The sequence below is a fragment of the Ranitomeya variabilis genome, chromosome 6 (assembly GCF_051348905.1).
Source record: "Ranitomeya variabilis isolate aRanVar5 chromosome 6, aRanVar5.hap1, whole genome shotgun sequence".
Lineage (NCBI taxonomy): Eukaryota > Metazoa > Chordata > Amphibia > Anura > Dendrobatidae > Ranitomeya > Ranitomeya variabilis.
In genome coordinates, this window is record NC_135237.1 from 81902944 (window position 1) to 81928191 (window position 25248).

Genomic DNA, 25248 nt, shown 5'->3' on the forward strand with positions numbered 1-25248 from the left:
CCCTCTCTCAGCAGGATTGTTGTGGTACCATGTTCTTTCCATTAAATGATAATGGATTTGATGGTGCTCCAGGGGATCATCAGAGATTGGGATTTTTTTTTTTATAACCCAACCCTGACTTGTACTTCTCAACAACTTTGTCCCTGACTTGTTTGGAGATCTCCTTGTTCTTTATGGTGTTTGGTTAGTGATGCCTCTTGCTTAATGGTGTTGCAGCCTATGTGGCCTTTCAGAAAAGGTAAAGTGTGTATACTGACAGACATGTGACACTTTGATTGTACACAGGTGGACTTACTTTCACTAAGCATTTGACTTATGAATCTAATTGCTTGCACCAGATAGGTTTAAGGGCTTCATCGCAAAAGGGTGAATACACATGCACATGCCAGTTTTTAGTTATTTGATCCCATAAATTTAATTGATGCCTATATTTTTCTCACTTCACATCAGCAACTTAGACTATTTAGTGCTAAAGCATCACATACAAATCGGATTACAAAAATATTTTAAAACTGACTGTAATCTAACCAAATAAGTAAAAAGCCAAGGGGGTGGTGTAAATGCTTTTGAAAGCTACTGTACATATCTGGTACTCCAACTTCCACCATTGCCTGGGTATAGATACCCGATGACTGCATTATATTTATTTGCATGCACCCACCATATTTCCTAATTTTTATATGTTTATATCTAATCAACGATTGGTGCCTTTTATTACTGGGGTTTCCACAGTAGTTTGCAAACCAATTTGTCATTTTCTTTGTATGTTGGGATTTTGTACATGTCCTTTTTAATGTCTAGTTTTGTGTATTTTAAGTCTTTTTTGTTTGCACCAAATTCATTATTCTAGTGGTGAATTTTTTGAAGCTTATTTTATCTGTGCTTGCCTGTTTTTTATTTTCGACTTTAGTGATCCCAGATACTTTCGATCAAACAAGTAGGAAAATTTGATGCAAACCCTCCCCCACCATGTTATTTTGAGTAGGCTAGCATTTTGGTGCAATTTTTGCATTAATCTGTGAAATGTGCAGTCGCAAAAAACAGGTCAATACAGAAAAAAGACAATTTTTATTTGCGGCAAATTCATGAATTGCTTGAGGCATTTTAAAGAATTTGACTTCAAAAACGGCAGCTAATACCACAAGACAAAAAAAGAAAATTACTTTAAAAAACCCGCAAATGATGAATCGGGGCTCATATTTTCTTTTGGTGGATCCAAGAAACAATAGTCCAACTGTGATTATGCCTGTTCAATCATAGATGACAGAGCACGCTGTTTGTTTTCAATCCTTCCTATACTTTCTTTAAAGTATACTTTGAAAATGTTACACTTAAAATAAAAGGGGTTTTAATGTGTTGTAAAGTGATAAAAGTTGAAACTTACTAATATACTTAGTAAGCTTATTTAGCTTATTTTCAACAGTAGCATATGAGAACCTCGCAAAAAAGAGACTGGCTGGCTGGATTACATAAATTGGTAAGCCAGCCCCCTTTCGGATACTGCTGCAACTGAAATGATTCAGTCAGTGAGCATCCTTCATACTCATTGTCATCTTCTGTTGTATCAAAACACAATCGAGAGTGCAATTCTTGAGACCATGGATTCATATTTAAAGATAGGAACAATTTTCTTAATTCAAGAAAATTATTGCATACAAGATTTTTTTTCACTTGATAAACATTAAATCAATTTTCTTACAACAGGACACCCCCTTTAAAGGTGTTCTATGCACTTTATAAATAAAAGTATTTATCCATAAGATATTATATTAGAATAATAAACTGCTATACACAATTAGCATACAATTGTACATTTTTAATATTGCTTATTAATATCCAGTTTACAAGATGTATATATTCACATATATTCCATAAAATAATAGTTTACTTACAATTTTGATGGGACCAACAGCCTTTGTTTTCTCTTTGCTCCCATCTTTTTCATTTTCTTTCCTTAAAACAAGAAAAGTGCAAATTAAAGCGATTATCCGGTAAAAGAAAATATCCTCATCATTGCATTGAAAATTGAATTAGTTGACTAGTCGAATACATTTCAATACAGGAATGGAAAAAGAAAGAGAACCTTACACTTTAGATGTGAGAGAGAAGTCTGCACTGATGATAAAAGTTCTCATTGTACAGAAGAGAAAGAGAACCCTGCTGACCATAACAGCTCACACTGTACAGAAGACAGAGGACCCAGCTGACCATAAGAGCTCACACTGTACAGAAGACAGAGGACCCTGCTGACCATAAGAGCTCACACTGTACAGAAGACAGAGGACCCTGCTGACCATAAGAGCTTACACTGTACAAAAGAGAGAGGACCCTGCTGACCATAAGACCTCACACTGTACAAAAGAAAAAGGACCCTGCTGACCATAAGAGCTCACACTGTACAGAAGACAGAGGACCCTGCTGACCATAAGAGCTCACACTGTACAGAAGACAGAGGACCCTGCTGACCATAAGGGTACCGTCACACAGTGCCATTTTCATCGCTACGACGGCACGATTCATGACATTCTAGCGATATCGTTACGATATCGTTGTGTCTGACACGCTACTGCGATCCGGATGCCCGCTGAGAATCGTACGTCGTAGCAGATCGTTTGAAACTTTCTTTGTCGTCTAGTGTCCCGCTGTGGCGGCATGATTGCATCGTGTGACACAGGTTGTATACGATGTGCGCACAGTAACCAACGGCTTCTACATCGCAAATACATCATGAAATTATCGCTCCAGCGCCGTGTATTGCACCGTGTGACCGCAGTCTACGACGCTGGAGCGATAATCATACGACGCTGCAACGTCACGAATCGTGCCATCGTAGCGATGAAAATGGCACTATGTGACGGTACCCTAAGAGCTCACACTGTACAGAAGACAGAGGACCCTGCTGACCATAAGAGCTCACACTGTACAGAAGAGAGAGGACCCTGCTGACCATAAGAGCTCACACTGTACAGAAGACAGAGGACCCTGCTGACCATAAGAGTTCACACTGTACAGAAGACAGAGGATCCAGCTGACCATAAGAGCTCACACTGTGCAGAAGACAGAGGACCCAGCTGACCATAAGAGCTCACACTGTGCAGAAGACAGAGGACCCTGCCGACCATAAGAGCTCACACTGTACAGAAGACAGAGGACCCTGCTGACCATAACAGATCACACTGTACAGAAGACAGAGGACCCAGCTGACCATAAGAGCTCACACTGTGCAGAAGACAGAGGACCCAGCTGACCATAAGAGCTCACACTGTGCAGAAGACAGAGGACCCTGCCGACCATAAGAGCTCACACTGTACAGAAGACAGAGGACCCTGCTGACCATAAGAGCTCACACTGCACAGAAGACAGAGGACCCAGCTGACCATAAGAGCTCACACTGTACAAAAAAGAAAGGACCCTGCTGACCATAAGAGCTCACACTGTACAAAAGAGAGAGGACCCAGCTGACCATAAGAGCTCACACTGTACAGAAGACAGAGGACCCAGCTGACCATAAGCGCTCACACTGTACAAAAGAGAAAGGACCCTGCTGACCATAAGAGCTCACACTGTACAAAAGAGAGAAGACACTGCTGCCCATAAGAGCTCACACTGTACAAAAGAGAGAAGACACTGCTGTCCATAAGAGCTCACACTGTACAGAAGACAGAGGACCCAGCTGACCATAAGAGCTCACACTGTACAGAAGACAGAGGACCTTGCTGACCTTAAGAGCTCACACTGTGCAGAAGACAGAGGATCCAGCTGACCATAAGAGCTCACAGTGTACAGAAGACAGAGGACCCTGCTGACCATAAGAGCTCACACTGTACAGAAGACAGAGGATCCAGCTGACCATAAGAGCTCACACTGTACAGAAGACAGAGGACCTTGCTGACCTTAAGAGCTCACACTGTGCAGAAGACAGAGGATCCAGCTGACCATAAGAGCTCACACTGTACAGAAGACAGAGGACCCTGCTGACCATAAGAGCTCACATTGTACAGAAGACAGAGGATCCAGCTGACCATAAGAGCTCACACTGTACAGAAGATAGAGGACCCTGCTGACCATAAGAGCTCACACTGTACAAAAGACAGAGGACCCTGCTGACCATAAGAGCTCACACTGTACAGAAGACAGAGGACCCAGCTGACTGTACAGAAGATAGAGGACCCAGCTGACCATAAGAGCTCACACTGTACAGAAGACAGAGGACCCAGCTGACCATAAGAGCTCACACTGTACAGAAGACAGAGGACCCTGCTGACCATAAGAGCTCACACTGTACAGAAGACAGAGGACCCAGCTGACCATAAGAGCTTACACTGTACAGAAGACAGAGGACCCTGCTGACCATAAGAGCTCACACTGTACAGAAGACAGAGGACCCTGCTGATCATAAGAGCTCACACTGTACAGAAGACAGAGGACCCTGCTGACTATAAGAGCTCACACTGTACTAAAGAGAGAGGACCCTGCTGACCAAAAGAGCTTACACTCTACAGGAGAGAGTTGACCTCACTGACCAAAATAGATTATATTCTACAGAAAAGAGAGAATTTGGAGATGGAAAATGACTGCTGTGCAAACTGTCCTCTGGAGGGAACCTCTGATTTTTGATGGCCCAGGTACTGACCACCACTGTACAAGGTATGATAATTTGCTAGATCTTATAGCTATAGGGCATTATAGGAAGGCCCGTGTGGCTACACAAAATGATTTTAGCTTGCTCTATGATGCTTCAGCAGTGTAGGAAATGGTGCTGGGCAGGTTCTATTCTTTTGTGAACCACGAATCAAATCTCAAAATGTTCGAAATTGTGTTCAGGAGATTTAACGCGATTGTGATCCTCCATGAATAGATCCGCTCATCTCTACAAATTATACTTCAATTATCAAATGCATAGTGGTTTTTAGACAACTTGTGTTGGGTCCCTTCTAGCTTGTGGATAGCATTTCCTGTTTCGGCCAATCATTAGTTCTTTATATTAAGAGAATTGGTTGACTGACCCATTTCAATAGCTAAGCCAGCCCCTTTCTCTAACATTTTACTCAGACACTAATGTTTTTGTTGTCAAGACTTATATTTTTCATACTAGAATAGGTCTGTTTATGTCTGAATACATAATACATACGCATTTTGTTTTTGACTTTCATCCAGTAAGGATTCTGTTGTGGGGTGAATGTTGTTGATCTCTGTATCCCCTTCTTTGATATCATTCCTTTTCTTGCTTTCATTGGACATCCATGAAAACCACTGCAGAATATAAAATAACTGATATGATACAAGCAAAACATTGAAATATCATTGTAGTCATTATTAATTTAACAGAAAAAGGAAAATGTTAAAGGGACCTGTCACAAGGTTTGTCTGATATAAGATATGGCCATCACATTTCAGTCCTTATCTACAGCATTGTACAATGCTATAGATAAGCCCCCGATCAGACCTGCAAGAGAAGAAAAATAAGTTTTATTATACTCACCTGCAGGGGGGTTCGGTCCGAAGGGTGTCACAGGTCCTGGTCCGGCGCCTCCTATCGTCTTGCGGTGCTGCCCTCCTGCTTGCTTCATGGCTCCCCGGCATTGTGATCCTGCGCAGGTGTACTTATCTGTCCTGTCAAGGGCAGAGCAAAGTACTGCAGTGCGCAGGCGCTGGGCCTCGTTAACCTTTCCCGGATCCTGCGCACTGCAGTACTTTGCTCTGCCCTTGACAGGACAGATAAGTACGCCTGCGCAGGATCACGATACCGGGGAGCCATGAAGCAAGCAGGAGGGCGGCATCACAAGAAGATGGGAGGCGCCGGACCATGATCTGCGACACCCATCGGATACTTCAGGTGAGTATAATAAAACATATTTTTCTTCTCTTGCAGGTCGGATTGGGGGCTTTACTACAGCATTATAGAATGCTGTGGATAAGCCCTGAAAGGTGGTGGCCGTAACTTGTATTGACCAAACCTGGTGACAGGTTCACTTTAATAGCCGTTAATAAAAAATGCTACCAACTATGTTTCCTGTGGTCAGTTTTATACTTCCAACAGGACATGGATACAGTGATATCTGGAGGTGAAAATGTACCTCCTCCAGAAAAATAACAACAGGAGAAATTTGGAGTGATGTAAAAAAAAAAAGAGTTATTTGGAAAAAGTCACATTTCATTAATCTGTCTAAAACATCTGCATGAGCAAAGTTGTCAAGGAAAATTTACAAGGCAGCGATTTACCATTTGCAGTTTTTTTAAGATGCTTTTCTTTTTTCTTATCTTGTGGTTTTCACTGATCTATAAAGCTTCAGATTCTTCAAAATGGAGCATGCAGTTAATGAATTTGGCTCAAAATTTTAAAAAAGGAATTTTGTTCTAATACTAATAATTTTTTTCAAGATAATGAAAAAAATTAAACTTTTTGATTTAAGTGCAGAAAATTACTCTTTGGACTGGAGTGGAGTTGTGCCAAATTTTGCAACTTTTTAAAAAGTTGCAATTGATGAATCAGACTCAGGCACAAAAGCAATGATGAATAGGATCAATCACTTAAAAGAGAAAGAAAAAATTAAAAGTTGCTCAAACACAATAAGAATAAGGTGCAAAAACTAAAACCACTAAAACGGAGCAAATTACTCTAGAAAATTGGAGAAACAATAATGAAACAACAATGATGAATCATTGTTTTAAGATTCTATAACTTTCAAATATTTGTTCACTTTTAGGCCACCTTCACACATCTTGATAATTCCTGTACATGAAAAAAGTACTGGTGAGATTCTTGATTAAGTTAAATGAGCAAGGCCAAGCACCAGATTTTGTGCACTTTATGGATGTGCCATTTTCGGGGCAGCTGAGGGCTGATGTTGGTAGCCTGGGAGGGTGAGGTCAAAACCCCTGGCCCCTTCCCGTGCTATTAATATCAAACCCACAGCTGTCTGCGTAGCCTTTGCTGGGGACTCAAGACAGTTTTTGGGAGGTCCCTCATAAACTAACCAGTAAAGGCTAAGTGTAAAGTATCCGCACCTCGTCACCCCACCTATATATATTACGTCAGCGGGATCACATAGTAAGGTCTCCCCACTTGTACCAATGTGACATTCCGCACCCCCTGGGAGCACGTAAGGTCAGATTGGTAGAGATTTTCACATACACCCCCTGTTCACTTCAGCCAAAGAAGGCAGTTAGAGCAGGTGACCCACACAGTCACTTATGTGACACCACACTCGACCACAACCTTGACAGGCTGAGAGGCCCCATTCACTAGCCCCAGTGAAAGAGAACCTTATCAGTTCCTCGTTCAATAAAATCCCAGTCCGTTAATGGGATTATATTGGCCAGAAACCAGCCCCGGTAGCATGGAAAATTAAACTAAGAAACAGACTTGTGGATTCTTGGATCAAGATAAAAAAGTAGCCCAAGATTAAATTATATATTTTATTGCCCTAAGGGCACACTAGACAGTACACTATAAATCCCCTCCCCTTACCTCTTTAGCTGCAAACTCCAAAACCTATGAAAGATTATAACTTCTTTCTGGTGGGTCCTAGGGCGGCAGTTCTGGCATCATCGGATCCAGCTGGGCCCCTGCTACACATTAAGACGAAACACAGCTTTGCTATCTGGTTTCTACTGGATGTTCTAGGTATCTTCATGCCTCTGGGTGCTAGAATGAGGTGAGACCCAGCCAGGCATCCGCCATGTTCTGGCAATCTCAGAAATATAACCGGTGTGTGGCCAGTACATACAATAAATCCATTTTCCATTGAGTCCACATGGGGTCTTCCTGTAAGAGCAGGATTCTAGCTAGCTGGTGGGGGTGTGAATTTTGACTTTGAAGCTGAAAGGTGGGAACACCTGCGGAGCCAGGTGTCTTCTTACAGCTACTGTACACATGCTTGCAGGACTATTGTAAGCTGCCATTACATCCCCCCATCCTTCACACTAAGCAAACAGCTGTGAGTTGTTATTAATAGCATGTTAACTTTTTGGGATATAGGTTAGTAACATTAGCCGTGGTCTTTCACTCTGCTGGTTATGAAAATTACGTGGGAGCTCACACCAATTTTTAAATTTAATTCTTAAATTTTAATATGATGTACACAGCGGGTGATGAATACAACCTCCATCATTGTCGCCTGGTCGCTTTGATCTCAGGGAGACCTGGCAACAATGATCAGAGCTGTCTTCAGCACCCGCCACCTGGGAACAGCGCGAACTGTACTCCCTTTTCCCAGGCACCAGTATGTAATCCATGTGTCATCAGTGTGTGCTTGTGCGGCATGCATTTTGTTCTCGTTGCACGTAGCAAACTAACATGTCTGCGTTTTTTTCACATGGTCAGTGTGAAAAACCTGTCATGTACGGATCACCATTGAATAGAATGGGTGTGCATTTGTCCGTATTTGCGGTACTTAAAAAACACACTTCATAAGGGCACAAAAAACAGATGTGTGAAGGGGGCCTTGGGCACATGCAGCTGTCATACTGTGACTTTTGAACACAGCACCCCTGTGCCTCCTTGGTCTTTTTACTGTTTCCCTGAAAGGTCACTTTATCTTGCAGGGAAACAACTGTTTTGCTTGCAAGATTAAAGGATTGTGCAGCAAAACACTGGAAAGACTGCAGTGGCATATGGCTGCTAAAAAGTCGCAGCATGACTGCTACATATGAACACAGCCTGCGCCTTAACTATTACAAGCATGGAAATTTGATTGGATTTAATTGGAATAATGAACAATAACGCATTCTATTAATTACTTTGGCTTATTGGCCTGAACTCACTCTAGGTAGAACTGAACACAATATTTTATGTGTGATCCACATATTGATTTCTATGGATATGAAACTATCCTCATCAAGTGTATCTGTGATGCATCACACAATCTTATTTTCCTTTTGTGCCAGTGCTTTCCAAGTTTATCCCTGACCTTTTCAGTGATAGTTTTACATAGCGTGCTCCCAGTTGAATGTAATAGTGACAATTTCTCTCTCTTTCCATAATTAATAATTAGTAATGCATAATCTTTCATTTACTCGAATAATCCTCATGCATTATTTCTCTTCATTCCTGCCTCCAGTGTCTCAAAATTATGTTAAAATTTAACACTGTCCTTATCAGTAGTAACAACTTAATGTTCTTAAGAATCACTTGCCAAAAATGTTGCCCTAAATGCCCTTGACATATAAAAATAAGCACCAGGCGATGGTAGAGCATATAAATAGTAAACTGTTGAGAATGATGCTCGAATTAGAGCTGGAACTTTGATGAGTATAGAGAAAGGGAATACAGTTTGGTACAAACATTGAGTATTTGCAGCAGGTTTTCCTACAGCAAAAACCAGAGTGTTGACAGGGACAAAGCTGAGTAATATATGCTCGTTATTGATGCATTTTTTTCCCCATTGATCTGAATGGGTGAAAAATATTGCAAAAACATTGAAAGAATTGACATGCTGCAAGAAAAAATAAGCATCATGTGCACGAGGTTTCAGAAATGTCATTCACTTTACTGATAATGTAAGAGATTGCAGACTACAAGGAAAAAAAAGAGTACAGATAACCGGTTTAAAATTATTTAAAAATCTTTAATTAAATTATATCAAAACATCATAATAAATAGTTACAAGAAAATTACATGGACAAAGGAATTCCAGGAATGAAGGACACAAACAATACCAGGTCATAGGCAAACACAAAATATATGGAGCGGAAAGTTAACCTCCTATGGACACTCTGCCATAACACTGTATATTATGATGATCCCACTGCAATATGGCCAATAATAAGAACTCTTCAATTGTAAACGCTCCACATAGGAATAAAAATTGCCACTATTGCTGTAATTGTACTGAGACACCCATCATCAAATAAATATCACAGAGCCATATCGAGGAGTCTTACCCATATAAGTCCTTGTGTACCAACTGACCGTGCAGCTCCTTTGCTGGTAATGTAAGAGCTTGTTGCATTTTGCCCATGGAAAAAAGTGCTTATAGTTAGTTTTTACACATTTCGCTTTCTCACCCTCTAACTCAAGTGGGTTATAATAAAATTAGTCATTTAAGTCTCCTCATATTGGCATGCTAGACCTGGCATGTCACTCTCCACAAGTAGAAACCTTACCCCTTAGAATAAAATTAGTCCTTATTGAAAATGCCCTTACATTTACTTTTTTGTGCCCTGAGGTTTCTCCAGATTCTAAAGCATAAGATACCAGGGAGAGGGAAGGGGTGAAAAATAAAAAAATCCATTATACTCTACTTTTCTAAATGCTCTCTATGTAAGGTATACAGTTTTAGAATTTCTTAGCTTTATGACATGTTTCTATATGTTTGTTTTTCCAGATATGCCTCATTCTTTCATTCTTGCAATTCTTTAAAAAGTGGATAATTTTTGCTACATATGCGGAGAAGTAACTTTTGTGTCACAAAGGTGAAACTTAACTACTATGATATGGAAAGCCTACAAACTGTATTATGGCTGCAAAATAGGAGGATATCAGGAGAAGAGTTGAGCTGCACCCATATGCTGTAATAGATGACAAATCGGACCCAGTGACCTCAAGTCACTAGTACAAGTCTTGTAGGAGAATGTATGTTCCTAACGGGAGCATCAAGACCAGGCGACATATGTGATGGCAACTCAGCTGCAGGATTTGTCCCTTTCTGTATCCACCCAGTGCCACGCCACAACTGTGACAGGTTCACCTTCGACATCAACAACATCATCTCCATGGGAGCCGCCAGGAGTTTTAGTGTCTGATAGAGCAGCTAAGCTTCAGCTTCCACTTCTCTCCCGCTTTCATAGACATCCCAAGGAAAGCCTCGGCTTCATAAACCAGTGCCAGATTTCACACTTCACGCTCATCTTTTTCCTTTGGACCAGACTAAGATTGCGTTCATGGTCTCTCTATTGTCCAGACAACAAAACACAATTTGGGAGCATGGTGGTCCTGAGAATCGCAACATTCGAAGATTCTTGGAGATGTTCTGGGCAGTATTCAAGGAATATGTGAAAAAAGTTAGTAGTTCCAGCTCCTTTTAAAATTTCCAATTCTTTATTTTTCCATTAAAAATGCAAAGTCCTTGTGCAAAGTGGATGTAGTTACAGTGGATACAGAAAAACAAGCAACGCGTTTCGATCTAATATGATCTTTTTCACAGCTTGAACTCACCCTCATCTGTGAGTCTTTATATATGGTGATACAACAGCTCATTTTTCCTATTCAGGCCTTTTGGATGTCTCGTATGCAAGTAGTAAATCCAATGGGCTTCTTTAGTCAGAAGTAAAACGCACAAGAAACCTATCAGTGGGAACACGGTCCTACATGCTACCAGCAGCCACCATAAACATACAATTAAATCAATACCTGTAGGGGAATACACGAGATTAAAAAGAAACTGCAGTAGAATAGAGGACAGAAACAGAGAATTCAGAGAATTAGAAAATAAATTAATAGCAAGAAAATACCCTAAATGGACTCTGAAAAGGGCAGAAAAAATAGTCAGTGAAAAAGAAAGAGAAGCAATGTTAGCACCAAAAAAACATAATTTAAGAGACAGGCACAATAAGAAACCATTTATTTGCCTACAGTACAGCCCGCAGTTTAATGAAATAAAACAAATAATTAATAAACGTTTACGATCTTATATGAAGACACCACGTTGTGGAATATATTAGAGGAAGGTATAAATGTTGTTTCAAGGAGGGCTCCTACTGTGGGGAATTTAGTCTCCCCAGGTTTGTTTTGTTCTGACACTAAATCCACTACATGACTGGAAACAAAGGGCTTCTATAGGTGTGGCACAACATCATGCAGCACATGTGAACATGCACATATGGGTAAAACCTTTTCTGATAACTCAAATGACACAGTTTATGATATAAGACAATTTATAAATTGCCACACTACTAATGTTGTATATAAAATAGATTGTGATTTGTGCAATGTGACTTACATAGGCTGCACCACTAGAAAATTGAAAACGCGCATATCTGAACATATAAGAGATACCTTGAAAGGTAGTAATAGTAATAGAAATATTTCAATGGTAGCCAAACATTTTATTACATTTCATGCAGAAAATTTGTCCGCAATGAAGGTTCAAGGAATAGAACAGGTCAAAAAACCACTGCGCGGAGGAGACACAAAAAGACGTCTTTTGACTAAAGAAGCCTATTGGATTTACAACTTGCATACGAGACATCCAAAAGGCCTGAATAGGAAAAATGAGCTGTTGTATCACTATTTGTAAATTTTTATTGTTATGTTTTTGTACTGCGTTGTTTATATATATATTTTTTTATATTGTGCCGTATAAATGTTTGACAAATGCCCAATGAAATCAAATGGGGGCATTTTTTTTTTGTGTTCATCACCAGGTGGACTAATTAACTACCGTATTTTCCGGCGTATAAGACGACTTTTTAACCCCTAAAAATTGTCCCAAAAGTCGGGGGGTCATCTTATACGCCAGGTACGGCATGTGCAGGGAGCGATCCTGGATGTTCCCAGGGTCTGAAGGAGAGGAAACTCTCCTTCAGGCCCTGGGATCCATATTCATGTAAAAAATAAAGAATAAAAATAAAAAATATGTATATACTCACCCCTCGAAGAAGCCTGGCTGTCACCGCTGCAAGCGTCTGCCTCCGTTCCTAAGAATTGCAGAGCGTGAAGGACCTTCGATGACGTCACGGTCAGGTGACCGGTCACATGAACGGTCACGGACCAATCACAGGACTGCGACGTCATCGAGGGTCCTTCATGCTCTGCAATTCTTAGGAACGGAGGCAGACGCTTGCAGCGGTGACAGCCAGGCTTCTCGGAGGGGTGAGTATATACATATTTTGTATTTTTATTCTTTATTTTTTACATGAATATGGATCCCAGGACCTGAAGGAGAGTCTCCTCTCCTTCAGACCCTGGGAACCACACGCCGTATAAGATGACTGGGTGTATAAGATGACCCCCGTCTTATACAGCTGGCATATCCCAAATTCCATATTTTATATGGAAAAGTTGGGGGTCATCTTATACGCCCAGTCGTCTTATACACCAGAAAATACGGTATGTAAGAACAGAAGTGATGACATATATAAAGACTCACAGATGAGAGTGAGTTCAAGCTGTGAAAAAGATCATATTAGATCGAAACGCGTTGCTTGTTTTTCTGTATCCACTGTAACTACATCCACTTTGCACAAGGACTTTGCATTTTTAATAGAAAAGTAAAGAATTGGAAATTTAAAAGGAGCTGGAACTACTAACTTTTTTCACATATTGGATTGAAGACACGTTGGGTCAGGACGGGTTCCGTGCACCTGTGAAGCGAATCGGTAGGCTGGCTGAGGCTTCGCCTCATATTTATTTATTTACTTTATACAGTATTCAAGGAACCTGGCTACACCTCATTTTCCACCTCGTCCCTGCTGACTCTAACACAGGGCTGGCTCAGGTACGGTAGCTCAGTATGCCTTATGCTTCTGCACTCTAGTGGTGGAGCTGACCTGCAATGACCTTGTGGCAGGGCCTGTCTGGTCATGTCAAGGATGAGTTTTCAGGCAGAGGTCTACCATCCTTTCTGGATGGCCTTCTACACCTTGCTACTCGGATTGATCTCCGTTTCCATGAAAAAGATCTGGAACAGGTTCAAGTGTCTTCTCTTTTTGGAGAACCTCATAGGTCATTTCCAACCTTTCAGTAACCTTTGCTGCCACCAGCTGCACCTCCTGCTGTAGAGCTGATGCAGGTAGAATGAGCCAATCTCTCTCTACAAGAACAACAATGAAGGTATTGAGACAATGTGTGCATTTACTGCGGAAGCATGGCACATTATGTTTCTCAGTTGCCAGTGATGCTCAGAGACCTCCAGCATCTCGGGAAAGTTGGATAGATGATCCTGGATGGCAAAGTTAGCTCTCCAAAATTTTGACCTAAGTCACCTTGGTTTGGGGATAGAGGTCTCTCTTCACTGCAGCCCATTTAGACTCCAGATCCATTGGCAATTTCATCCACCCTCTTTTCTCTTTCAATGTTCTTTTTATTGAAAATTTTAAGTTTAACAAACAGCATTAGATAAAATAAAGAATAATAAAATTGCAACAGGGTACAAATAAGTAAACATAAAACTAGTACAAGAAGCTCTGTTTTTTTATCTCTTAAGAGCATAAGGCCATGTGCACACGTTCAGTATTTTTCGTGTTTTTTTGCTATAAAAACATGATAAAAGCACAAAAAAAAACGCTTACATATGCATCCTATTATTTACAGTGTATTCCGCATTTCTTGTGCAAATGTTGCATTTTTTTCCGCGAAAAAATCGCATCGCGGAAAAAAAAGCAACATGTTCATTAAATTTGCGGAATTGCAGGGATTCCGCACACCTAGGAATGCATTGATCTGCTTACTTTCCGCATGGGGCTCTGCACACCATGCGGGAAGTAAGCAGATCATGTGCGGTTGGTACCCAGGGTGGAGGAGAGGAGACTTTCCTCCATGGACTGGGCACCATATAATTGGTTAAAAAAAAAAGAATTAAAATAAAAAATAGTGATATACTCACCTTCGATGGCCCCGGAGTCTTCTCGCCTCTCAGGTGCACGCTGCTGCTTCCGTTCCTATAGATGGTGTGTGTGTGAAGGACCTGCGATGACGTCGCGGTCTTGTGATTGGTCGCGTGACCGCTCATGTGACCGCTCACGTGACCGCGACATCATCGAAGGTCCTGCACACACACACCATCTATAGGAACGGACACCGCTGAGGAGATCGGCTGTCTGCAGGTGAGTATAACCATTTTTTTAATTTTTTTTATTATTTTTAAACATTCTATATTTTACTATTGATGCTGCATAGGCAGCATCTATAGTAAAAAGTTGTTCACACTTGTCAAACACTATGTTTGACAAGTGTGACCAACCTGTCAGTTAGTTTTCCAAGCGATGCTACAGATCGCTTGGAAAACTTTAGCATTCTGCAAGCTAATTTCGCTTGCAAAATGCTAAAAAAAAAACCCGCGAAAAAACCGGGAAAAAAACGCAAAAAAAAAAAATGCGGATTTCTTGCAGAAAATTTCCGGTTTTCTTCAGGAAATTTCTGCAAGAAATCCTGATGTGTGCACATACCCTAAGTACTATTACATTAAATGAGTTTACAAACATTTTTTGTCTCATTGAAGAGAAGTTATCTTAAAGCACATACTAAGTAAAATAGAAAAAAGAGGGGAAGGTGTAGGTAAGACATAGTAAGAAAGGAGAAAAGGAGGAAAGGAAGAGAGGGAAGGGGGGTAGGGGTATGGTGACACCTCGGAATGGGCAAAATTTATTTAATGGCTATAGCGCAGAATAGAATGTAGACTGTGTCCTGAATCGGATCCAAGGCTTCCGGGTACTGAGAAAATTGTGTGGTTGACTCTCACAGCTAGTTCCTCTATATGGTATAATTGATCAATTTTGGCTAGTCGTGGGTATAGTTTTAGTATTCCAATTTGATGGGATTAAGGATTTTCCTGCCGCCAAAATGAACTGTGTCAGCATTTCCATCCTTTGGCCAGATTGGAATATTAAGGAAGACATTTTCTGGATTTAAAGCAACGTGTTTATCTAGAAGCTTGTGTATGATAGAAGTTACCACTTTCCAAAAGGGGGAGAGTATTGGACAGGACCACCATATGTGTATGTAGCTACCAACGTCAGCTCCACACCTCCAACAATTAATGTTTGTTGTATGGTGCCATATCTGGATTCGATTATCTCATCCACCCTGACCTTTGGTTGTTGCTTCCATTAAAGGACAACCCCTGGTGGATCCTATTCTTCATGTTATGCTGCCTGTCACCCATCATATTGGAATTGCACATTCTGAAATAATCTTTTTATATGCTAACTAGCTCTATAAACTCTGTTCTTCTGGGTCTGCCACGGTTTTGTCTACATGCCCCAGGTATACCGGTCAGGTGCTTCAATGAGGATGGTTGGGTTCTAACAACTGTCACACCAAAGGTCTAGCCCAATTCCACACCTTCCGTGCCTTCGGATATGCCTTCCCTGCCTAAGACTCATGTCTTGTCTCGATCCTTTGACACGTCTGATTCTGAGGAGGAATCACAGCACATCTTTAACCCAGCTAAAGGCCCCGTCTCACATAGCGATTTACCAACGATCACGACCAGCGATACGACCTGGCCGTGATCATTGGTAAGTTGTTGTGTGGTCGCTGGGGAGCTGTCACACAGTCAGCTCTCTCCAGCGACCAACGATCAGGGGAACGACTTCGGCATCGTTGAAACTGTCTTCAACGATGCCGAAGTCCCCCTGCAGCACCCGGGTAACCAGGGTAAACATCGGGTTACTAAGTGCAGGGCCGCGCTTAGTAACCCGATGTTTACCCTGGTTACCAAAAAAAACAAACAGTACATACTCACCATCTGATGTCCGTCAGGTCCCTTGCCGTCTGCTTCCTGCTCTGACTGAGTGCCGCCGTACAGTGAGAGCAGAGCGCAGCGGTGACATCACTGCTGTGCTGTGCTCTCACTGTACGGCGGCACTCAGTCAGAGCAGGAAGCAGACGGCAAGGGACCTGACGGACATCAGATGGTGAGTATGTACTGTTTGGTTTTTTTTACATTTACGCTGGTAACCAGGGTAAACATCGGGTTACTAAGCGCGGCCCTGCGCTTAGTAACCCGATGTTTACCCTGGTTACCAGTGAAGACATCGCTGGATCGGTGTCACACACACCGATTCAGCGATGTCAGCGGGACCTCAATGACCAGAAAAAGGTCCAGGCCATTCCGACACGACCAGCGATCTCGCAGCAGGGGCCTGGTCGCTGGTACGTGTCACACATAGCGAGATCGCTACTGAGGTCGCTGTTGCGTCACAAAACTTGTGACTCAGCAGCGATCTTGCTAGCAATCTCGCTATGTGTGACAGGGCCTTAAGGTTTTTGAAGAGGCTCCTGTTTTTGTAAAAGATCACCTAAAACTGACCAAAAAAGCAAGATTTCTGGCTCTCACAGACCTGTAATTTCTTCTTTAAGAGGCTCCTCTGTCCTCCACTCATTATCTGTAGTAATGGCACCTGTTTGAACTTGTTGTCAGTGTAAAAGAAACCTGTCCACAACCTCAAACAGTCACACTCCAAACTCCACTATGGTGAATAAGACCAAAGAGCTGTCGAAGGACACCAGATACAGAATTGTAGCCCTGCACCAGGTTGGGAAGACTGAATCTACAATAGGCAAGCAGGTTGGTGTGATGAAATCAACTATGGAAGCAATAATAATAAAATGGAAGACATACAAGACCACTGATAATCTCCCTCGATCTGGGGCTCCATACAAGATCTCACCCCGTGGGGTTAAAATGATCACAAGAACGGTGAGCTAAAGATCCCAGAACCACAAGGAGGGACCTAGTGAATGACCTGCACAGAGCTGGGACCACCGTAACAAAGATTACCATCAGTAACATGTAAGGAGGTTGCTTTCCCTTCTCCTTACCTGGAACCACTTATTCAGACAGCTGGGTTATTGGGTGGAAGACTTTCTGCCCTGGACAGAAGGAACCATGTGACTGCTGGGGGCAGAGAGGAAGAGAGGGGGGTGTGGTCAGAAAAGAGCAGGAGAGCAGAGTGTGTGGGACAGAGGGGACAGCGTGCCAGAGAGAGAGCAGGCTGCAGCGCCGTGCTCCCCAAAAGCGAGTGCTCCCCGTGAGGGCACTGAGGCTGAGATACCAGCCATAATGAAGGGTGGATGTGAGAGTGTGGACTTGGAAGCCTCCATAATCAGAGAAGACATATCCACTGTCAGTGGCCTGAGCGCACAGCCCTGGTGACCGCAGTGACAAGCCAGGACCCCTGAGTGTGACAAGTAAACTGCACAGTGTGTGTGTAGCACTGCTACTGCAGAAAGACTGCCAGGCTAATATACATAGACTGTGCAGCAGAGTGGCTGTGTTACTTCCTGCTTCCAGCTTCACTGGGAGAAAAGACTGCAAAGACTTAACCCCCGGAGTTTACTTTATCTCTATTAACCTCCTGTTTACTCCCTGCAAGGAGAATCTTACTCCTGTTAATAAATTCCCTTCAACAGTTGGTCTGTCTGTTCCGTGGTGACATACTCGACCCTGCACCCTATTACACTTGGCATAGTCGGCAGGATGTCACATGGTAGCGCGGAAAGGGCAGACCAAGCAGTTGGGGGAGGCCCCAGGTCTAGCATCTCCCTGGGAGCCATGTTAGTTAACCTGCCAAAATTCTCGGGGAGCGATGTCGTGCTGTGGAGTTGGACGGAGCGCATCCGAGGGATGATGCGGATGCATCCTATGACGCCGGCTCCGCAGGCAGAAATAGCTGTGATGGCCCTAGAGGGGGATGCACGGGACTCTGTTATGCACAGACCCCCCCAGGTGAGAGATACCCTGGACAAAGTATTACGTACACTTGAGGAGACGCATGGGGACCCCACTGACATAGGGGAGCTGTGCATTCGACTGTTTCGCCGGGTACAAAGAGAAGGGGAGACCGTGATGCAATGTATGAATGCCCTACAGGAGCTTCATACTGCCATCATACGGAAGGATGGTGTAGGTGTGGGGGCAATTGACGCTGTGCTGCGAGACTAACTGGTGACAGGCTTGGGAGATGTATTGATGAAACAGGCCCTGCAAGAGTACATGTGCGTAAAGCCAGATATGACTTTCTCTGAGGTCGGGATTGAGGCACGCACGCGCGAGCAAGAGCAAGGGGTGGTAGTGCCAATGGGGAAGGTATGGAGCGGGGAGGTAACCGCCCCTCAATGGGTACAAGACTTGAAGAAGGAGGTTAAGCGGGTCCGTGAGGAAGTGGCCGAATATAAGAAGACCCCTGCTTCAGAGTACAGCCCTCCAGTGCGAGAAAAAGAGACTGCCCCCAAAGTGAGACTAGTGCCACTCGGCGTAGAAGACTGCCGACATGCTACAATTGTGGAGCACCCAGTCAGAATGGAGAGGAGATGACATGGACCCGGGATTCCCGATTGAAGATAAGAAGAATCTGGGAAGAGATTGAGAGTCTGGGGAAAGCCCTGACTGCCTTTTTGGGGACCAGCGGCATACCCCGAGGTAACATGTGGAAGCAGCCAGAAAGAGATAGCGGAGAGGTGCGTAGCATGAAGAAGGCTTCAGTGGTGGCTCCAGAGTGTAACTCCACATCCTGGAGTGAAGTGCAACTGCAGATGAGATTTGTCTCCCAACGAGGTCGATGATCCAGACTGAAGCGCCCTCCAGACAGACGCAGGCGTGAGTGCTGGTCGTGCAGAAGGGTGGGACACATGTCTAGAAATTGCCCTACCCGAGAAGAGTGGTGGCAGAGATCCACTCACCCCTCTGAGGGTCCTGCTAACTGGAGGGAACGTCGCCCCTGGAGAGTGTGGTATGGCAGGAATAGAAGGGCCCCACCTAGAGCAAGACAGTACCACAATGTTGGATGCCCAGGAGAAGGGGAAAAAGTGCCAAGTGTTCCTGCGACGCTCGTTTTCAAGGTCCTAGTAGATGAGAATGAGGAACCACTGATGTCGCCCCCCTGAGGTGAAGAGTGTGCTGGCTGTCAGCTCGCAAGATCCTGATTGGAGAGAGAAAATGCTGTGTGAGACAGGGTGTGTAGCAGAAAAGCCCTGGGAAGTGATGCCTGCAGAGCCCGGCGCAGATGACGAAGAGTCCGGCCTGCATGGTCTTAATCCTTCTGATTCTAGTTTCGACAAGAATGCTCCTGTCAAAGAGAGGGGGAGCTATGGAGAAGAATTACTTATACTAAGCCCCCAGACTAAGGAGCCCGGGCAAGAAGTCCCTAAAGTTTCCGATATCGACAAGGAAAAGGACGAATCGTCTATGCAAGCATCTGCTAGCGGCAAAGCCAAAAAGAAGAAGAAAAAGCAGAAAAGGACAGTGTATGCCGTTGGGAAATCTAATGTGACAACACTAAATTCGTCTGAGGAATTTTCTTTTATGGCTGCCGACGAGGTAGAGGAAGAATATCTCAACCTGACTGATGAACAACTCCTAGACCATTTAGTTTGGCAGCATGTGAAAGTAGAAAGGAAAAAGGAGATGCGAGAATTGCAGGTATCTGACTCCCCTCAAAAGAACAAAGAGAAGTACGAAGAGTCCTCGCCCGTGGAATGGCGAGCTTCAAGAGAGGGGGAATGTAAGGAGGTTGCTTTCTCTGGTCCTTACCTGGAACCACTTAGTCAGACAGCTGGGTTGTTGGGGGGAAAACTTTCTGCCCTGGACAGAAGGAACCATGTGACTGCTGGGGGCAGAGAGGAAGAGAGAGGGGTGTGGTCAGAAAAGAGCGGGAGAGCAGAGCGCGTGGGACAGAGGGGACAGTGCGCTAGAGAGAGAGTAGGCTGCAGCGCCGCACTCCCCGAAAGAGAGTGCTCCCCGTGAGGGCACTGAGGCTGAGATACCAGCCGTAGTGAAGGCTGGATGTGAGAGTGTGGACTTGGAAGCCTCCGTAATCAGAAAAGACGGATCCCCTGACAGTCACCTGAGTGTGCAGCCCTGGTGACCGATGTGACAAGCCAGGACCCCTGAGTGTGACAAGTAAACTGCTCAGTGTGTGTAATATTGCTACTGCAGAAATACTGCCAGACTAACATACAGAGACTGTGCAGCAGAGTGGCTGTGTTACTTCCAGCTTCACTGGGAGAAAAGAGTGCAAAGACAACCCCGGAGTCTCCAGTTCCCAGGAGACAGAGGAGAGACTTCAGGATCTCAAGCGCTGCTGGTGACTGTACCCACGTTGGAATAAGGACCCTCCAGTCAGGACCTCCCTGGACTGATAATTTACAAGAACACTCGTTAACCATTTTGATTCCGCTTAACTGTTTACTATTTGCTTTATCTCTATTAACCCTGTTTACTCCCTGTGAGGAGAATCTTACTCCTGTTAATAAATTCCCCTCAACAGTTGGTCTGTCTGCTCCGTGGTGACATACTCGACCCTGCACCCTATTGCAAACACACAACGCCATCAGGGATTCAGATCCTGCAGTGCCAGAAGTGTCCCCCTGCTTAAGCCAGTACATGCCCGGGCACATCTGATGTTTGCTAGAGAGCATTTGGATTATCCAGAAGAGTATTGGGAGAATGTCATATGGTCTGATGAAAGCAAAGTAGAACTGTTTGGTAGAAACAAAACTCGTTGTGTTTGGAGGAGACAGAATGTTGAGTTGCATTCAAAGAACACCATACCTACTGTGAATCATGGGGGTGGCAACATCATGCTTTGGGGCTGTTTCTCTGCAAAGGGACCAGGGTGACTGATCCATGTACATGAAAGAATGAATGGGGCCATATATCGTGAGATTTTGAGTGCAAACCACTTTCCATCAGCAAGGGCATTGAAGATGAAACGTTGATGGGTCTTTCAGCATGATAATGATCCCAAGCACACCACCAAGGCAACAAAGGAGTGGCTTCGTAAGAAGCATATGAAGGTCCATGAGTGGCCTAGCCAGTCTCCAGATCTCAACCCCATAGAAAACCTTTGGAGGGTGTTGAAAGTCCGTGTTGCCCAGTGACAGGCCCAAAACATCACTGCTCTAGAGGAGATCTGCATGGAGGAATGGGCCAACAAACCACTAACAGTGTGTGCCAACCTTGTGATGACTTACAGAAAACTTTTGACCTCTGTCATTGCCAAAAAAAGATATACAGTATAACAAACTAATGAAATGAACTTTTGTTAATGACCAAATACTTATTTTCCACCATACTTTGCAAAATAAATCTTGCCAAATCAGACAAGGTGATTTTCTGGATTTGTTTTCTTATTTTGAGTCTCATAGTTGTGGTCTACGATATCAATTACAGGCCTCTCTCATCTTTTTAAGTGGGAGAACTTGCACAATTGGTGCCTGACTAAATACTTATTTCCCCACTGTATGGAGTAAAAATGTCCTTCATCCAGCACTTGTTGACCAACTTATGATTTTGTTACCACCATTGTATATCAAGGTGGGCCTAATGAAGAACTTTGTGAAGGCAAAAGATAGAAATGCAAAAGCACTCAAGTATCTCATAGATAAATTTACAAGGTTGAGTAAAGCAAAAATAAAGGAAGGAGTCTTTAATTGACCTCAGATTCGTAAGCTTCTTAAAGATGAAGAGTTTCTCTGTTTGTTGCAGGGCAAGGAAAAGGCTGCATGGGTAGCATTCACATTAGCGGTAACTAATTTTTTGGGAAACTCAAGAGCAGATAACTATGAAAAGTTTGTGGAAAATCTCCTCAAAACAAATAAGAATCTTGGCTGTACCATGTCTTTAAAGTTTAATTTCTTACATTCGCATATAGACTTTTTTCCATTAAATTGCAGATCATGGAGTGACAAGCAGGCTGAGAGATTTCATCAAGAGATTGTGGCTATGGAGAAAAGGTTTCAAGGAAAATGAAATCCATCAATACTTGCAGATTACTGTTGTACAATTGTAAGATGATCCGATCTAGGAAAAAAGAGTTGTCACTGAATGAGGTTCAAATTTTGTAGTGCAATTTATGTAACTGTTGATAATTCGCAACAGTGTTTAGACATGTTTTAGTTATTTGAATTGTTGCCAAGTTTCCTCTAAATATATATCAGAAAATTGCCATAACAAAATATTCTGTATCTTCTTATTTGCAAAAATGGTAATGTTTCAAAGTACTCAAACTTTTATGCATTAGTTATATGTAACAGTAAAATGAAAAATCGTTGATATCATAGAAACAAGAGCCAACTAAAAATTTCCGTTGTCAGATTTGAATTCAGGAGGTAAAAATCATTAAGAAATGGCTCAGTTCTAAAGGTGTAGCTAAGGTTTTGGTTCAGGGGGGGCAAAGCTTCTGAGTGGGCCCCTAACCAGGTAACCTTGATTACAATTCGGTGACGCGCCCTAATAGTGGAAGAGAACCTCGGCAGATCACTGCGCTGTTACTGAAGATAATCTCTATTTAAAGACCAATATTGATATTACCGCTATATGGTCAGTGGTAGATACCAGTCCTACAGAACATATAAGTGATCACAGCACAGTTACAGATAATGACTTACTGCTGATGTTCTCTGATGGAATCGTCACTTTTCCCGTGTTTTCCATCTGGCCCAGACCGACATGACAACTTCTTCCAGCCAGGACTCGTCTGCAGAGAATACAACAAAGACATTTCACGTCTCACATTCCAGCCCCATCACCATCTATTCCCAACCTTCACAAACTCCTCATCCCACTGATACCCCAATACTGAGCCGCTGCTGCCGTATGTGACCCTATTACTGCACTTGCTGTGTAAATTCTAAGGCACCCCTCTATAATAGAGTAATGCCGGTTGCAAGTGCCCTAGAAAACAGTGCCCATATTTTGCCCTCTAGAAAGTAATATTGCCCTGTGTGCCCCTTTGATAGTCACAGTAACCCGAGTTCACCTATAACAATAAGCGCCCACTTTGAAATTAATAATGTCCCAAGTCTCCCCCTGTACAGCTCCTCTATACACAGTATGATGCTATGATGCCCCCTCACTGTATAGTACCAACCACACAGTATACTGACCCCTTAGTAGACTCCAAACTGTTTGATGGCCCCTTCACTGTAATCCCCACACACTGTATGATGGCCCCATAGATAACCTCCTTATAGAATAATGTGCCACATAGTCCTCAATATAGTACAAGGCAGTACCCCTATAGGCAGACCCTTTAGTATAAGACAGTACCCTTATAGGCAGACCCTGCAGTATAAGGCAGTACCCCTATAGGCAGACCCTATAGTATTAAGCAGCACCCCCATAGGCAGACTGTGTAGTATAAGGCAGCACCCCCCATAGGCAGATCCTGTGGTGTATAAGGCAGCCCCCATAAAAAAACACAATAAATAAATACTCACCTCTCTTCCTCCTTGTTCCATTGGTGCTCCCTGCTCCCGCTCTTGTCCTGACAGCGGGTGCGGGCGGTGATGTTATTGCGCCCGCTCTCAGTGTCGGCGTCTGCGAAGTCAGATGCTGACAGGGGAATGATGGGAGAAGGAGCGAAGCACTCCTTCCCTCATCAATGTGGTGGGTTATATCGGCTAGATGCCAATACAGCTCACAATGCGATGATGGGCGGGGGGCCCACTCCTGGCACCGGGCCCCCCCACCTTCTCAGGGGCCCCATAGCGGCAGAGCAGGGAGATTGATTCTCCCTGCTCTGCGCGAGCTGATGCAGTTACAGTAGCGTAGCTCCGGGTGGGCCTCCTCAGAGCGCGGGGCCCTGGGCGACTGTCCCCTCTGCCTCCCCAGTAGCTACGCTACTGCTCAGTTCATAACTGAACCTGACAAATTTTGAAAAGATGTAGAACAGTGTTATCGAATTGCATTTGGTCATGCATGTAAAAGAGTCCATGAAAAAAAATTGGACAGCACTTGGTTGACATCTGGGTGTAGTCTGATCATGTACTAATAGATTGTAGAGGATGGAGAATTTTTTATTTTTATTTTATTTTCTCATCCAAGAAAATTGGTACACAATCTCACTCTGATTAAACTCTTATCAGAGTTTGATGAGAGTGTTATTAGCATAATTGGCTCGATTCTCTTGGATAAGATATAATACTGTTGTGTGACCCTAGCCTTAGACTGCTCCTGCTGGTATTAATTGACTGGTAGTTCTGGAGGTGCTGTGCCATTTCCATAAAAGTCAGAAAAACCATCAAAGTAGTAAGAGCAAACCTACCTAGCAAAACTCTATTACTCTCTTCCAGCAATGTTCTTTTATTAGCAAACATTGTCACACCATATAAAAAGATTGACCTAATATGTTGTGCACAGGTTCATTTTTGGTTATGCCTATCCTCTTTCAGGGAACTTGAATATGTATTGAATGTAAACTCACAAGCTAGCACATGTAAGCAGGATTTACTCTAGATTTGTTGGGGCTCTTGCATGACAGAATAACAGGGATCTACATTTAGCCCATTTTTTCCAAGTGCACAAAATGCTCAGCTAAACTTTTTTGGGGCCCTTGTGAGCCTTGGGTGTGATATTTATGACATGGTGTATTTCACATTCTGATACTGAACTGTTTTTTTTTACTAAAGCCAGTGGGGTATACAAAATGATACAAATGATGTTGCACATTATAAAGCCACTTTAATATTTGGCATCCATATTTTAACCCCTTAATGACAGCCAATACATCTTTTAACTGACCTGAGATTTAAGAGAATAGCCTCCCCATACAGGTGACAATCCAATATCTGTTGTCTGTCCA

The 25248-nt window shown here is 43.2% G+C and overlaps 1 protein-coding gene across 1 annotated transcript in view; it reads right to left on the reverse strand.

Moving 5' to 3' along the window:
* The window catches only part of LOC143781838 (ATP-binding cassette sub-family B member 5-like), a 183200-nt gene that overhangs the window by 93002 nt on the left and 64950 nt on the right, over positions 1 to 25248 (reverse strand). The window contains exons 2-3 of the mRNA XM_077268722.1: positions 5132 to 5253; positions 1893 to 1953 (exon numbers count right to left, since the gene is read on the reverse strand). Of these exons, the coding sequence (XP_077124837.1) occupies positions 1893 to 1953; positions 5132 to 5253 (183 nt within the window). The remainder of the gene's footprint in view (positions 1 to 1892; positions 1954 to 5131; positions 5254 to 25248) is intronic.